Source organism: Amblyraja radiata, chromosome 22 (assembly GCF_010909765.2).
Source record: "Amblyraja radiata isolate CabotCenter1 chromosome 22, sAmbRad1.1.pri, whole genome shotgun sequence".
In the NCBI taxonomy this organism is placed as follows: Eukaryota; Metazoa; Chordata; class Chondrichthyes; order Rajiformes; family Rajidae; genus Amblyraja; species Amblyraja radiata.
The window spans coordinates 24017859-24033256 of NC_045977.1; the positions used below are offsets into that span (position 1 = coordinate 24017859).

The following is a 15398-nucleotide window of genomic DNA, read 5'->3' on the forward strand; positions in this document are numbered from 1 at the left end:
GCAGTTTACAAACACCAATCAATCAATTATCTACATCCATGAGCACGACGTACTGGTCCCCCCCGGTGGCCGCGGTGACCAGTGTTCACTGAAGGCCTCCACAATCCTTGTGCTCCTTCTCCAGGGACCCGCGGGCACGGGCTTCAGACCCGGAAGAGGGGCAGGACCCTCGACTGGGCCGCTGCCTGGACCCATGAACGGCCACTGCAGCCAGTCCCAGAGGCAAACCGACTGGGAGAATCCTCCCCCCAGTAACTGTCCCTCCCCACTCCGTACTGGGTGGCCAAATAGCAAGAACGGCTCAACAAATAGTTGATAAATCAACATCTTACCGCTGTCACTGTGAATGGTTACATCACAGTCGTCAATCTGTTAAAATAGTCACTGTTACAAGTACTGGAAAGATCAAAACTGCCAAGTGTTGGGCTGAAATGCTGGAAACTGACATCAACTCAAACAATGGTCGAGGCACAATGGCCGCGTAGCTCTGAGTGGCTGTCATCTTTAAGGAGTGGCTCGACAAAAGTTATCGGTACTTAATAATTCAAAATCTTATGGCTGTTGCTGCTGTAAACCGCGTACTCCAGCATTTAATGAACGGTCTAATTAGGGAGTGTCAAAAAAAGCAACAGAAGTAGCGTTCTCCGGGTAAACAACGAATGGCCATGTCGATCTTGCCTGTCGACATTGCTGCTCCTAACGAGAAACGTCAGCTTCACTGGCAATCCAAAAAACACTGTTCCCCTCTACCAGCCGACCTGGCCTAGGTAAATCGATATGGGAGGGAAGTTTGCCCCAGAGAGTGTGTGTTGGGATGGTGTGGGGGGGAGTTTCACTGTGTCTGGCCCTGGAAGTGTTGGATGTGACGGTGTGGAGGGAGTTTCACTGTGTCTGGGTGATGTTTAAGTGGGAGAGCTGCGTTCGGCCTGGCCGTGGTGAGTTGTCCGCACTAACACAGGCTGTCCATGCAGTTGTTAGCCTGGAGAGCCGGGCAATGCACCTGTCCAGGCTGGTGCGGGACTCGGAGCAGCGGCTGAGCGAGCTGGCGGCACAGGTGGTGAACCAGGCACACAGCCCCGACTGCACGGAGAAGGAGAAGCAGCTGAAGGCCTGGGACTGGCACAGCCGGCTCTTCAAACGCATGAAGACCGGCTTCGAGCACGCCCGTGAGTCTCACCTACACAGCGGCCGCTCCCTGCCCAGCACCGGCTCCACCCTCTCCCCCAGTACCCTCCCCTCCTCCTCCACTTCCCCCTCTTGCACTCCCCCCTTCTGCCTGGCACTAGTCAGGCCAACTGGCTGTCAACAGCCTCGATGTGTGTCCACATGCGCACATAAATATATATATATATACATACACACACACCATCTACACTAGTCCCTCGTTTCTGGCCTTGGTCCACATCCCTCTAAACCTTTCATATCCATATACCTGTCCAAATATGTTTAGAATGTTATAGTATCTGCCACAACTCCCCCCTCTGGCAGCTCATTCCATACACCCATCACCCTCTGAATGGAAAAAGCTGCCTCTCGGGTTCCTATTAAATCTTTCCCCTCTCACCTTAAACCTATGCCCTCTGACATTAGACTCCCCTACACTGGGAGAAAGATTGTGAATCCATCTTAATCACATCCTTCATGATTTTATTTACCTCTGTTAGGTCAACAATCTCCAGGCTCCTACAATTTACCATGTCAGACCTTCCCCTGGTTAGACTTACCAAAATGCAAAACCTTGCACTTATCTGAGTTAAATTCCACTGGCCATCCCTTGGCCCACTTCCCTAGTATATCAAGATGCTGTTGTAACCTCTGATAACCTTCTTCACTGTCCACTGTACCACCATTTCTGGACTCAACCTCTAACTTGCCAACCACATTAATCACATTGTCATGGGGATTATTGGTAACATTTCTTCCAATCTGGTGCCGTGTATTCAAGGGATCCCCTCCACAGCAGAGAACCAAACACTGGTTTGGGTTAGGTATACAGTCGCAAGGGAACCCTGGGCCAACCGACCTCTGCCGCTCCAGCTTATCCCCTCCCCCCCACATCCCCGCACCATCTCATCAACTGCTACTCTGAAGCCAACATAGGTTCAGGACCATCTTCCATCCAGGTCCCCTGGGTCACGATGTTCAGTGGTTTCAGATGACCAGCCTGTGACCGAACTGGCCACTTCTGATGAAACGTCCTGTAGACAGTGTTCATTCAGTTACTCTCTGCACAGATGCTGCCTGACCAGCAGAATGTTTCCAGCTCTCTGGTCCCTCTGATGGAGTGATCAGTCTGACCCACGGCTCAGTCAGCCTCTCTGATCTCCCTGCCTTGTTCAGTCTTGGCCCTCACTCTCTCTGTCCACCTCCTGCGGTCCCACCTCCCTCCCGCGGTCCCACCTCCCTCAGACCCAGGGGGTTCCGAGCTCAGCATGTGGCCTCACCTGTATGTGCTCACTCCACAGAGGTCCCCGATGCCCCAGCCCAGGTGCGGCTGTCCGTGGCAGGCAGCACCTCGCTACTCGTCACCTTCCAGGAACCTCTCAGCATCAATTCCGCCGTGGTCACAAAGTACAAAGGTAAGCCGTGTGGGCTGGTGCAGAGGGAGTTTCACTCGATGTCTGACCCTGGGAATGTGCCATGGGACGGTTTAGAGGGAGCTTCACTCTGTCTGTTGTTCTTGCAGTTGAATGGAGCACATCTCCTGACTTCAGCACGTTAACGGGAGAGACTGTTCTGGACGGGATGAAGGCTCTGAGCTCCACCATGATGGGGCTGGTCACGGTAAGGAGTATGACACCCCGTGTGCGCGCGTGGAAGGCACGTGGAAGACAGTACGAGTGGGGATTCATGGAACGGTGAGGCCAGTGTCGGACCGCAGCCACAGAGACAACGCTCCCCTCTGCACATCCTCAACCTGGTCAGAGCCTTGTAGCACCCACACTGACCCCAGCCGGACCCCGACCATGGACCTGACCCCAGACCTGATCCTGACTGGACTCTGAACTTGACCCTAATTGGATCCTGATCCTAGACGACCTCTGACCCTGGCCCTGACTGACCTTGACCCTAGACTTGACCCCTGGACCTGTCTGGACCATGACCCTGGACTTGACGCTGGACCTGACTGGATCCTGACCCTGGTCCTGACCTTGACTGGATCCAGACCCTAGTGTGTACGGCACAGGGCATGGAGTGTAGAGAGTCGAGCATTTGATGAAGAGTGGAAATGAAGATCATGCAGCGTGGATGGTTAAAAATAGAGCATTAAACGTAGAACAGACAGCACAAGAACTGGCCCTTCGGCCCTCCATGCCTTTGCTGACCATCTGGAACTGACTGCCGGTGGGTGGGGGGATGGGATGGGATGGAATGGAGGGGAGGGGGACCAGGCACTGGGGACAAAATTATTGGTGGGGCTTTGGGGACAGAGAGGAGGAGTGGGTGAGGTGATATCGCTCATTGGGGCTGTGTTAGGCTGAGCTGATGGGGTCCAATGGCCATGAGTAGCTGGAGGCTGAGTCTGTGCTCTCCCACAGGGGCAGCCGTACTACGCGCGGGTGTCTGCCCACAACATGAAGGGCTGGGGTCCCCCGTGCAGCTCGGTGCCGGCCTGTGTGGCCCCCTCTAGTAAGTATGACAGCACCCCATCCATCCTTTACCACCCCATCCACCCTTTACCACCCTCTCTCCCCACTCCACCCCCTCTCCCACACCCCCCCCCCTCTCTCACTCACTGTCTCTCACTCCCTCCCCCTCCCACTCACCTTCTCATGCTGCAGTCAATGTCACCCTTTCCTTTCACTACACAATCAACTGATCAAAGGCACGAAAAACACATTGAACAATCCCCCGGGCAACAATCTCGTCAGGAGATGATCATCCCATGGGTCTAACCCTGGGGAGGGGGGACGGGGGGGGAACGGGGGGTGTATTCTGTGTGACCCCATGGAGGTGGGGCGGGTTTTGAGACTAACCATGGGGTGATCTGTGTTGTGTCTAATCTTGGTGGGGGGGGGGGGGGGTATGTCATGTCTGACCCCAGGGTGGGGTGTATGGGTCTAACCCAGGGCTGGAGTGTGCTGGGATATGGCCCTGGGATGGGGTGCCCGAGGGGTATTTGTGGGGCAGGCATTGCCCCAGTGAGTATAGGATGGAGCAGCAGTCCTGAGCACAAGGTGCTGGGACAGCTAAGCCCAGCTCTGCCCTGGCTGCAGCCCTTCTGCGGCTGTCCCGGTCTCTGTTGGGGCAGTGAGTTTGTGCTGGGGTGGGCGTGGAAGCCCAGAGCCGGCGAAGCCCACATCCAAAATTCTGGAGAAACCTGGAGCAGGTCAGGCAGCATCTGTGGAGAAAAGCAATAGGGGAAATTTTGGTTTGAGACCGTTCTTCAGAATGAGGACTTTTTTGGAGACTGGTGTCTGAAGAAGGGTCTCGACCTGAAACGTCACCTATTTCTTTTCTCCACAGATGCTGCCTGACCCGCTGAGTTACTCCAGCTTTCTATGTCTATCCCACATTCAACATGTTCATTAACATGAAACATATATTTAAGAGGGAGTTAGATGTGGCCCTTGTGGCTAAAGGGATCAGGGGGTATGGAGAGAAGGCAGGTACAGGATACTGAGTTGGATGATCAGCCATGATCATATTGAATGGCGGTGCAGGCTCGAAGGGCCGAATGGCCTACTCCTGCACCTATTTTCTATGTTTCTATGATACCCAGCAGGTCAGGCAGCGCCCGTGGAAAGAGAAGTACCCAAGGTGGATGAACAAGTCCCTGAGGCTCCACCTCATCAGTTGGTCGTTGACTAGGGCCGACTCTGGCCACTTTGGGCCACAGCTAGTCTTGGCCTTGTTGGGAGGAGCCTCACCATTGGAGCCCTCGGAAATGGGCTGGGTGCCGGTCACCGGTGTGGGGGGGGGGTCTGGTCATTCTGCCAGGCCAGTGCGGACAGCCTGACCTCAGCCACGTGCCCACGGTCAGTGACACACTGTCTTCCTTCCACCGCAGGCTGGAGAGACGCGGATAGCAGGGAGGCGAGGCGACAGGGGAGGCCAGAGGCCCTGGAACAGCTGTTGATGCAGGTGAAGACCCACCACCAGCAGTGTCTGTGCCACGGTGAGTTCATCAATGACCCTCCTCATGCCCGCCATCACTCCCATCCACACTGCCACGGGGCGTTACGCAGTAATATAACTTGCTGTCCACCTCCGCAGCCGGGCTTGGTAGTGAAGCTGTATGGACCCTGTGTCTGCTGGAGGCTGGTTTCACAACTCCTCAGGATGAAACGTGTTTCTTTGCTTTTCCAGAGAATGCAAAGGTCCACCTCCCGGGACGGAAGCACTCGATGTCCAAGAGCATCAAACACTTGTTTCAGCCCACAAGCAAATTTGTTAAAAATCTCAAAAGGTGAGTGGTGAGAGGAGTGGGCGCTTTGTCACTGAAATGGGACACAATAAAACAGAGAATGAGAGGCAGGATGGGACTTTCTGCACCTTGAACCTGGCCCACCATTCGTCAAGATGAGGGAGGTCATTTGCCTCGCCGACATTACGCTGACATTCCCATCCTCTTGCCCCTTGTTCCTTTAAATCTAGATATCTTCAATCTCCATTGTGAATGAACTCATGGAGTGAGCGAGGGTGGAGGTTCCCAAAGGTTCACCACTCTCTGCTCCTCAAAGTTTCATTCCCTGTTGGCCAGCCCCTCATTCTGAGACCATGACTCCTGCTTCTAGACTCCAGAGCCAGGAGAAACCACCTCCAATCACCCCGCTGAGTGCTGCAACTGTGAGTGTATTTCAGTAAGAGGAGGTACGAGAGCTAGACAGCACCTAACACCAGGAGCTGCTTCTTCCCGCTGTAGATGGGACTATGAAAAGCACAACACAGATATGCACACAATGCAGCAATCACACACAGATGCAGAGAGACACACACACACACACTGCAGCAATTACACACACACACACACACGCACACACACACACACACACACACACACACACACACACATCACTGCATACTACAGATTTCTATGTTTCTATGGGTTATTGATTGGGGATAATCCGCCATGATCACAATGAAAGGTGCTGGCTCAAGGAGCTGAATGGCCTTCTCCTGCACCTATTTTCTATGTCTAACATTGAATGTGAGTTTTCTGATAGAAAGTAGAGGATGTTTTGGGAGTTTCCCGTTCCAGTCTCTGGTGCTTGAGCCCACAGTAACAAATCATCTCAACCAGGCAGGTCAAGCTGGGTGTGGCAGAGGCACAGTGGGAAGGCTCCTCACTCACAGTCAGCTGCAGGTGGCATTTAACCTGCAGGCAAATGGGTGTAGCTGGCATGGACCTGTTTCTTGCTGTACCACTCTGCGACTGAGAGCGGGGTTGTGCTGGTTGCTTCAGGAAGACAGTAGCTGTTGTCCTGACTTTCAGAGGCTTGTACCTGGCTGCGGTTCTCTACAAAGACGAGGATGTGGTGGTGACGCATGAGGAGCAGATCCCCGTGGTCGATGTGGACGATTCCTACTCCAGCTCACTGATGCAAGACTTCCTTTGGTTCATGAAGGTAAGGGAGGGGGGAGTGGATTAAAGCTGGCACCGGGCGCGCTGTAGCTCTGTGGAGAATGGAGACACGGCAGCCTGCCACATCTACTCTGCACAGTCGCAGCTAAATACCAGCCAGGCTTCCTGGCAGAAACACGGATGTACACAAGCACATGCCTGCAGTCCATCACATGTGAGTGGTTGACCTTCAGAAACCTGTCAAACATTGGAAAGAAATATTTAAAGGACGTAGTAACAAAGGAAGTGCAGATGCTGGTTTATACCAAAATTAAATGCTTTAGTGATGGGGAGAAACGTGGGAAGGAAAGATGAAAGGGAGATGAGCACTGGACAGGACAGAGGAGGTGGAAGGAGACAGAATAAATATCTGATCCCCTGGAGCAGGGTATCTGGGGCACCTGCCAGCTGATCTCAGGAATATCGGTGTTCAGGGAGTGGGAACACTTTGTTACCACACTTTGCTAAGTTGTGTAAGAGGCAGGTGGGATGGATGGCGGTGGTGAGTGGGGCTGACATGACCATGGGTCACACCAGCCACCATAGTACCTCGCACCGTGGGCATCAGCCTGTGGCACTGGTGCGTTACAATGCTGAGAACTATATTCTGCACTCTGCATCTTCCCCGTTGCACCATCTATAGCACTTGAGTTTGAATTGGTTGTATATATGTATGGTATATTGATCTGTTTGGATAGCTTACAAAACAAAGCTTTCCACCGTACCTCAAGTGTGCCAGACATTCAGCAGGAGGGGTGGGTCACCACGGACAGCGGACTGTGTGGCGCAGGTGTGGGCTTGGAGCGGTGGGGGGGTGGTGTGCTGTCAGGATGGTGCAGTGAGCTGCGTGTTCTCTCACACACAGGTGTCGTACATGTGGGAGGAGAGTCGGTGGCTGGGACAGTGCATGAGCCCCTCCTCGTCATCCTGCTCCTCGGTGCTGCAGGCTCGCCATAAGATGCTGGTGGCTGTTGCCCAACTTCAGGTGAGGCTGAGCTACAACAAGCCCCGTGCTGCAAACCTCTCACAAGGCACTCACCATCCCCCCCGCCCCGTGCCGGTGTCTAGCCTGTCCCCAGATGGAGCACCCCAACAATCTCAATCTCTCCCTGTGCAGGAAGGAACCGCAGGTGCTGGTTTGCACCGAAGGTAGACACAAAATGCTGGAGTAACTCATTGGGGCAGGCAGAGTCTCTGGAGAGAAGGAATGGGTGACGTTTCAGTCTGAAGTAGGGTGTCGACCTGAAACGTCACGCATTCCTTCTCTCCAGAGGTGCTGGCTGTCCTGCTGCGTTACAGTCTATCTCAATCAATCCCTCCTACATCAGCCCTTACTTCACCCTTACCGTTGTCACGTTCACGAGGCATTTAGACAGACCCATGGACATGCAGGCTGAAGGGAATAGTTTCGATTGGCATCATGGTCAGCACAGACATGATGGGCCAAAAGGCCTGTGCCTGGGCTGTACTATGTTCTATATTCAGCTCACTTGTAGAATGATTTTCTGACGCTGTGATAAACAGGAGATCGTGAACTCTCTGATCCCGCACTTTAATCTAACATTTCTCTGAAAGTCTTACAAAGCTGTTTAAAATCATGAGGTAATAGAAGGGGTGAAGGCACTATCTTTTACCCAGGGTTGGGGAATCAAGAACCAGAGGACATAGCTATAAGGTGAGAGGGGAAAGATTTAATAGGAACCTGAGGGGCAACTTCTTCACACAGAGGCTGGTGGGTGTATGGAACGAGCTGCCAGAGGAGGTAGTTGAGGCAGGTCCTATAATGACATTTTAAAAACACTTGGACAGATTTGGATGGATCGGAAATATTTAGAGAGATACAGGCAGGTGTTGACGAGCATAGATGGGGCATCATGGATCAGTTGGGCCGAAGAGCCTGTTTCCGTGTTGTATGACTCTATGGCTGTCCTCACCTGTTTAGTTCTGATCGGGGCCAGAGTCCTGGCGTCACCATCCAGCCGCAGGGCTTTGTGTGGCTGCTCAGTGCTGTCCCTGACCTTGGCCCAAGACGTTCTTGTGTCCATGCTGGACATTGCATTACGCGGCACTCGGTGTTGGTCACAGCTGCTGACTGTGCAGGGGCTGAGGGAGGGGCTGCACACGGCCGGGTTTTGTACCTTTGTGGCCCTATTGTACACGGGCTGGCTAATTGTGCCGGTGGAGCTGTGACCTGCTGAGGGTCTTCTGTTCCTACGAATATTCTCTGAACACCCCACTGTTCTCTACGACTTGGGTCAATGCAGGTCTATTGTGATCAACCATTGCTTCAGCTCTCCAGCACCTTCCCTCAATGCTAAGTCTCTCTCCCCGCCCCTGTGAATTCCGCCACATTGTGCCACTGGCTGGCCGTCCTGCTGCTGGGGCTGGCCTGAGGGTTTAAGCTGCATTTCCAGCCCTGCCCCGGATGTTTGTTACTTCACCAGCTGCCCACCACTGTTCACCAGGAGTGGGTCGACTGTGGTCCACAGTGGTGTATGTGGTCTCCCCGTATCCACACACCCTCACAATTCGGGGGAGTACCCGCAGCCCGTGTGGAGTCCGTGGGGGGGTTCATACATGACGGCAGACAACCGTTCCTTATTCTCCCATGTCGATCACTGCCTGCATAGGGAAATTGCAAAATGTGATGACTTCACTGCGACCTCTGATGACCCTCTCCCGCAGTTACACACGTGACGCTGCATCCTCCCAGCTACCCAGGGGCTCAGTTGACAATGACCTTCATCTCCCTTCCCCACTGCAATGGTGCTTAACATGGAGACATGTGTACGGCATTGAAACAGGACCTTCAGCCCAACTCGTCCATGCTGACCAGGTTAACATTCTGGGCTGGTCCCATTTGTCCTCTTCTGGTCTGTACTTCTCTAAACCCTTCCTATCCACATATCCGTCTAAATGTCTTTGAAAGTCGTAATTGCATCCATTTTTATAGCTTCTTCCGGCAGCTCATTCCAGATACGGACTACCTCATGAGCAAAAAAGTAATTCCTGAAGTCACTCTTAAATTTCTTCCCTCTCACCTTAGCAGTTTTGGTCTCCGAATTTGATGAAGGACATTATTGCTATTGAGGGAGTGCAGCGTAGGTTCACAAGGTTAATTCCCGGGATGGCAGGACTGTCATATGCTGAGAGAATGGAGCGACTGGGCTTGTATATTCTGGAATTTAGGATGAGAGGGGATCTTATTGAAACATACAAGATTATTAAGGGTCTGGACACGCTTGAGGCAGGAAACATGTTCCCGATGTTGGGGGAGACCAGAACCAGGGGCCACAGTTTAAGAATAAGGGGTAAGCCATTTAGAACGGAGACGAGGAAACACTTTTTCACACAGAGTTGTGTGTCTGTGGAATTCTCTGCCTCAGAAGGCTGTGGAGGCTGGTTCTCTGGATACTTTCAAGAGAGAGCTAGATAGGGCTCTTAAAGATAGCGGAGTCAGGGGATATGGGGAGAAGGCAGGAATAGGGTACTGATTGGGGATTATCAGCCATGATCACATTGAATGGCAATGCTGGCTCGATGGGCCGAATGGCCTACTCCTGCACCTATTGTCTTTTGTCTTGTCTAATAAGCCCACTAGACTAAGTGGGACCCGTTGGGTCCCATGTTCACATGGGAGGATTGGTCCCCCAACGCAATATTCCACCTCTCCACCAATTCCAATATTGGTGGCCAGGGGGCGGGGGGGGGGGGGGGCTTTCTGGAACACTAGTATGTGTGTTGTGGGCCAAAGGAACTGGGTTCCAGAGGGCTAGTATGAACATTGTGGACCGAATGGATTCTTGGGATGGCAGCTCATTCATTCAGGCCTGGTAGGCTGGCAGCTCAGTCACTCAGGCCTGGTGGGCTGGCAGCTCAGTCACTTAGGGCTGGTGGGCTGGCAGCTCAGTCACTCAGGGCTGATGGGCTGGCAGCTCAGTCACTCAGGACTGGTGGGCTGGCATCTCAGTCACCCAGGGCTGGTGGGCTGGCAGCTCAGTCACTCAGGGCTGGTGGGCTGGCAGCTCAGTCACTCAGGGCTGGTGGGCTGGCTGCTCAGTCACTCAGGACTGGTGGGATGGCAGATCAGTCACTCAGGACTAGTGGGCTGACAGTTCACTCATGGCTATTCCTTGAAATTCCATTTCAAGCAGAGTGCAGGCCACCAAATTCAATTTCATAGCATTTCAGGCAGAGTGCAGGCCACCAAATTCAATTTCATAGCATTTCAGGCAGAGTGCAGGCCACCAAACACAATTTCATAGCATTTCAGGCAGAGTGCAGGCCACCAAACACAATTTCATAGCATTTCAGGCAGAGTGCAGGCCACCAAATTGCCAAACAACTCATTGCATTGTTATTAACAGCTAACAAATAATTTATTGCAAGTATATTGCAGACTCACAGTTCAGTTGATTCACAGCTTAGAATCACAGCTGTGGACTCTCCCTCGCGATCTTCCAGACTGACACGTCCAGGCATCCGGGGTTTTAAAGCCCCTTGTGATCTTGTACACTTCAAACTCATATCACATTTGTTGGACATGATTTGCCAGGCACAGAGGAGGAGTAGATTGACCTTATCGAGCTTCGTGCTGGTTCATTTGCACCCTCAAACAAAATAGCATAAATAGTCGCAGTCATTTTCCGTGAGTAGGGATGGCTCAAATTACAGGGGATAGATTGAAGATGAGAGGGAAAAGATGTAAAAGGGACCCAAGGGTCAATGTTTTCACACAGAGGTTAGTGGGTATATGGAACGAGTTGCCAGAGGAAGTCGTAGAGGGGTCAATTAATTTTCAGACATTTGGACAGATTCATGGGTGGGAATGTGTTCAGGGTATGTGCGCCAAACATGGGCAATTACTACTAGGTTAGGTCATAGAGTCTTACAGCATGGAAACAGACCCAACGTGCCCACAGCATCCATCATGTTCCATCTACACAAGTCCCACCTGCGTGCATTTGGACCCATATACTTCTAATCCTGTCCTATCCATGTACCTGTCCAAATGTTTCTTAAACGTTGCGATAGTACGTGTCTCCACTACCTCCTCTGACAGCACGTTCCATACACCCACCACCCTTTGTGTGAAAATATTACAGGTTCCTATTAAATCTTTCTCACCTCACCTTAAACCTATAACCTCTGGTTCTCGATTCCCCTATTCTGGGCAAGAGTCCCTGTGCGTTTACCCGATCTATTCCTCATGTTTTTATATACGTCCATAACATTACCCCTCATCCTCCTGCGGTCTGGAGAACAGAGACCCAACCTGCTCAACCTCTCCCTGTAGCTCAGACCTTCTAGTCCTGGCAACATCCTCGTAAATCTTCTCTGCACTTTCTGTGAAGCCAATAGTCTAAATGTGGCTTTGCCAACGTCTTATATAACTGCAACATGGCCTCCCAACTTCTATACTCAATACACGGACTGATGAAGGCCAATGTGCCAAAAGCCTTTTTGATTACCCTATCTGTGATGCCACTTTCAGCGAACTATGTACCTGTACTCCTAGATCCCTCTGCTCTTCAACACTCTCCAGAGCTCTTAACGTTCACTGTGTAGGTTAGTGCTCTCAGAATGCCTCACATTTCTCTGTATTAAATTCCATCAACCGTGCCTCAGTAGACAACTCGGTCAGCATGGAGGAGTTGGGCCGATGGGCCTGTTTCCATGCTGTATGTGTCTGTGATTCTATGTGGGTTCCAGGGGTCAGGTGGAAATGTTATTGACTGAATCAATTGATTTTTGGAGCAGGTCCAACAGACAATAAACAGTGGACTTGCTCCTGCTCATGCTGAGTCTGATGTTACCGGTGTATCTCCTAGTTCCAGATTACCCAGTGAAGCATCCATTCACCAGATCCTCACTAACCTTCCAAACCCAATGATTACCCCGGTGTGACATCCCGACGACTCCTTTAATTCTCTCACAGTGATGTCTTTCTGACCTCCTGCCTTCACGTTGCAGGGACTACTAGGAACCGAGGACCTGGGCCAACTCTACTTTGAACCGATCAAGGACAAGCAGGGCAATGTTCTGATGGTGACCTTGAGGGAACTGAGCTCATACCAGAGTCTGGAGAATGCCCGGTGGATTCCTCTGGCCAGGGTGCAGAGCCAGCGCAAGTGCCTGACCACAGCAGATGAGCCCACAGCCCTGGACATGCTGCTGTCCACCATGCACGTAGGCTCATGGACCTGAGAAAGAGCCCACGCGGCAGCGCACAAAACATTGATGCTGTAAATCCACAGCTGTAGTCGCAGTTGTAGTGCTGTCTCCACGGTTCTGTTCATCGCAGGATGGAAGGGGTGCAGGGGAGAGACAATGGGCATTGCCTGGGTCAGAACATTTCACATGTGAGGGAGACTGGGAGGAGGACCTTGCACTGGAGAAGGCCGAGGGGAGGAGGTGGAGGGGGTGGATGGAGGTGGTTCGATAGAAATCATTACCGTTGTGGGAATGTTGAAGACAAGAGAGAGAGAGAGAGAGGGTTAAGGTGAGAGTTGCAGAGAGGGTTAAGGTGAGAGTTGCAGAGAGGGTTAAGGTGAGAGTTGCAGAGGGGTGAGTGGGTGGGGGGATCTATTCACCAGAGGGTAGTTGGAGCCCTGGAACACTGTCTGAGGAGGTGGTGGGGGCAACGAATCTCAGCATTGATGAGACATCTGGACACGTGTCTGCAATGCCAAGGCAGGGACCCATGTGGTAAATGTACGGGTGTGGGAGCGGTGTAGGCAGAGGGGTCTGGAACAGCATGAGGCTGATGCTGGGGCAGGGAGTTTACCCCCCCCCCCTTCTCCACGAGTCCCCCTCTCCCGGGAAAGCCCCCCCCCCCCACCCTAGGGAGTCATCCCCTGTGTTGTTTCATCTGACATTAAGCATTCCAGTCCAGCGGAGGGGTCTCGGCCCGAAACGTAACCTGTCCATCCCCCCTACACAGATGCTGCCTGACCCATTGAGTCCCTATGTTTGCTACAGTTATTGAGTATTCAAACAGAGCATAGAGCGTTAACATAGTAAATGGCATAACCTATAGTGCACTGATGTCCAGAGAGATCGTGGGATCCAAGTTCATAGCTACCTTCTGTGTAAAAATAAATTGCCCCACACATCTCGTATAAACTTTGACCCTCTCACCTTAAACTAATGCCCTCTACTATTCGTTTTTTTCCGCCCTGGGGAAAAAGGTTCTGACTGTCTTACCTATCTACGCCTCTCATCATTTTATACATGTCCATCAGGTCTCCCTGCAACCTCCAGCTTTCCAAACAAAACTATCCAAATCTGTCCAACCTATACCCCCATCATTCTGGTAAACCTTCTCCGCATCCTTTCCAAAGCCTCCACATCCTTCCTGTAATAGGGCGACCAGAACTGCACACAATATTCTAAACGCAGTCAGAAACTTTTTCCCAGGGTGGAAATGTCAAAGACTAGAGAGCATAGCTTTAAGGTGAGAGGGGACACATTTTTTTTTTACACAGGATGGTGGGTACCAAGGGTGGAGGCTGAAACGGTAGCATTGTTTAAGAGGCTTTTGGACACATGTGGATATGCAGATAATGGAGAGATATGGATCATGTACAGGCAGATGTAGAGCTTGGCATCATGGTCGTCATGGACATTAGACCATTGTAGGCCGAAGGGGCTGTTCCTGTGCTGCACTTCTCTGTGTTCCTTGTTCCAATGTCTGCCGACACAGGGGAAGTGAAGGTCTCTGTGTGCCCGTGGTCTTGGGGAGTTGGAGCGAAGAAGGGAGCATGAAGGGAGCGGGTTGGAGTGGGGGAGCCTGGGGTGAACTGTATCTCCCCCCCCCCCCCCCCCCCCCAACTCTTGCCCTCTCCCTGCCCTCTCCGTACCCACCCCCTGCACTCCCCACCCTACCCCTGTCCGTCTCACTGCCCCTCCCGTCTCACTGTGCTGTCCCCCCAGGAGAAGCTGACCTACCACAGACAGAGCCAGGCGGTGCCGATGCCAGGACTCTACCTTGGCTACCTGAAGCTGTGCAGCTCTGTGGACCAGATCCGGGTGCTGGTCTCTTCACAGCTCCCCAACATCCTGTGTCACGTCAGGGTTCGGAGCAACCAGCACGTGTGCAGGTAACCCCCAAACCGTCGGGGGGGGGGGGGGGGGCGGATTGGGGGGCGGGTGCAGCCCGGTGGGGGGGTGAGGGGAACCAGGGGTGCTCAGGGAGCACAGGGGCAACGTCACGGGGGTCAGGGGGCGGCAAGGTAGGGGGTCTCTTACTGTCTGGGTCCCTGAGTGTCTGGGTCTCTGACCGTCGGTCTCTGATTGTGGCCTGACGTTTCCTACCTCATACCTGTTCTGACCAAACCTTCTGTTCCTGAGTCGCCCATGGCTGTTTCTCCCCCACCCATCCTTGCATGGTCAGGGACTCTGCTCAGTCCCTTCCCCTGGCCCATGACACCCAACCTTTCACCTGTCCATTGACCTTGGGCGGCCTCTACATCTCTCACCATCGGCCGGCCCCTTACCCTCCGCCTTCTGTTCTGCTGCCTGTGGACCTCCCCCTTGTGGTGAAGCAGCCACTTGTCCACCAGACCTCCCCTGGTTCCAACAGCCCCACACGAGGTATTGCTGATGGGAACAGATCTCTCGTTGGGCCCGTTGACCCGTTGGAGCGCTGTGGCTCTGCTCTCCCGACCTCCTCTAGGGCTTCCTCTGAACAGTGTCTCGATCACCGGGTCACGGGGTTGTTGACCCTCATGGAGAGGAGACGGTGGGTTGTACACGGCGTTGTACGCTAGGCAGGGTCTGGGCCGATGGTCAGCGTGGACAGAGGGGGGCGGTCACAGGCAAACGGCTCTCC

General features: G+C 52.9%; 1 protein-coding gene across 2 annotated transcripts in view; it reads left to right on the plus strand.

The window, feature by feature from the left end:
• The window catches only part of LOC116985759 (ankyrin repeat and fibronectin type-III domain-containing protein 1-like), a 156106-nt gene that overhangs the window by 125636 nt on the left and 15072 nt on the right, over positions 1 to 15398 (plus strand). For both annotated transcript variants that reach the window (XM_033040725.1, XM_033040726.1), the window contains 10 exons: positions 972 to 1166; positions 2466 to 2579; positions 2687 to 2784; positions 3540 to 3630; positions 5012 to 5119; positions 5311 to 5410; positions 6437 to 6569; positions 7431 to 7550; positions 12539 to 12754; positions 14501 to 14667. In XM_033040725.1, coding sequence (XP_032896616.1) covers positions 972 to 1166; positions 2466 to 2579; positions 2687 to 2784; positions 3540 to 3630; positions 5012 to 5119; positions 5311 to 5410; positions 6437 to 6569; positions 7431 to 7550; positions 12539 to 12754; positions 14501 to 14667 — 1342 coding nt within the window. The remainder of the gene's footprint in view (positions 1 to 971; positions 1167 to 2465; positions 2580 to 2686; positions 2785 to 3539; positions 3631 to 5011; positions 5120 to 5310; positions 5411 to 6436; positions 6570 to 7430; positions 7551 to 12538; positions 12755 to 14500; positions 14668 to 15398) is intronic.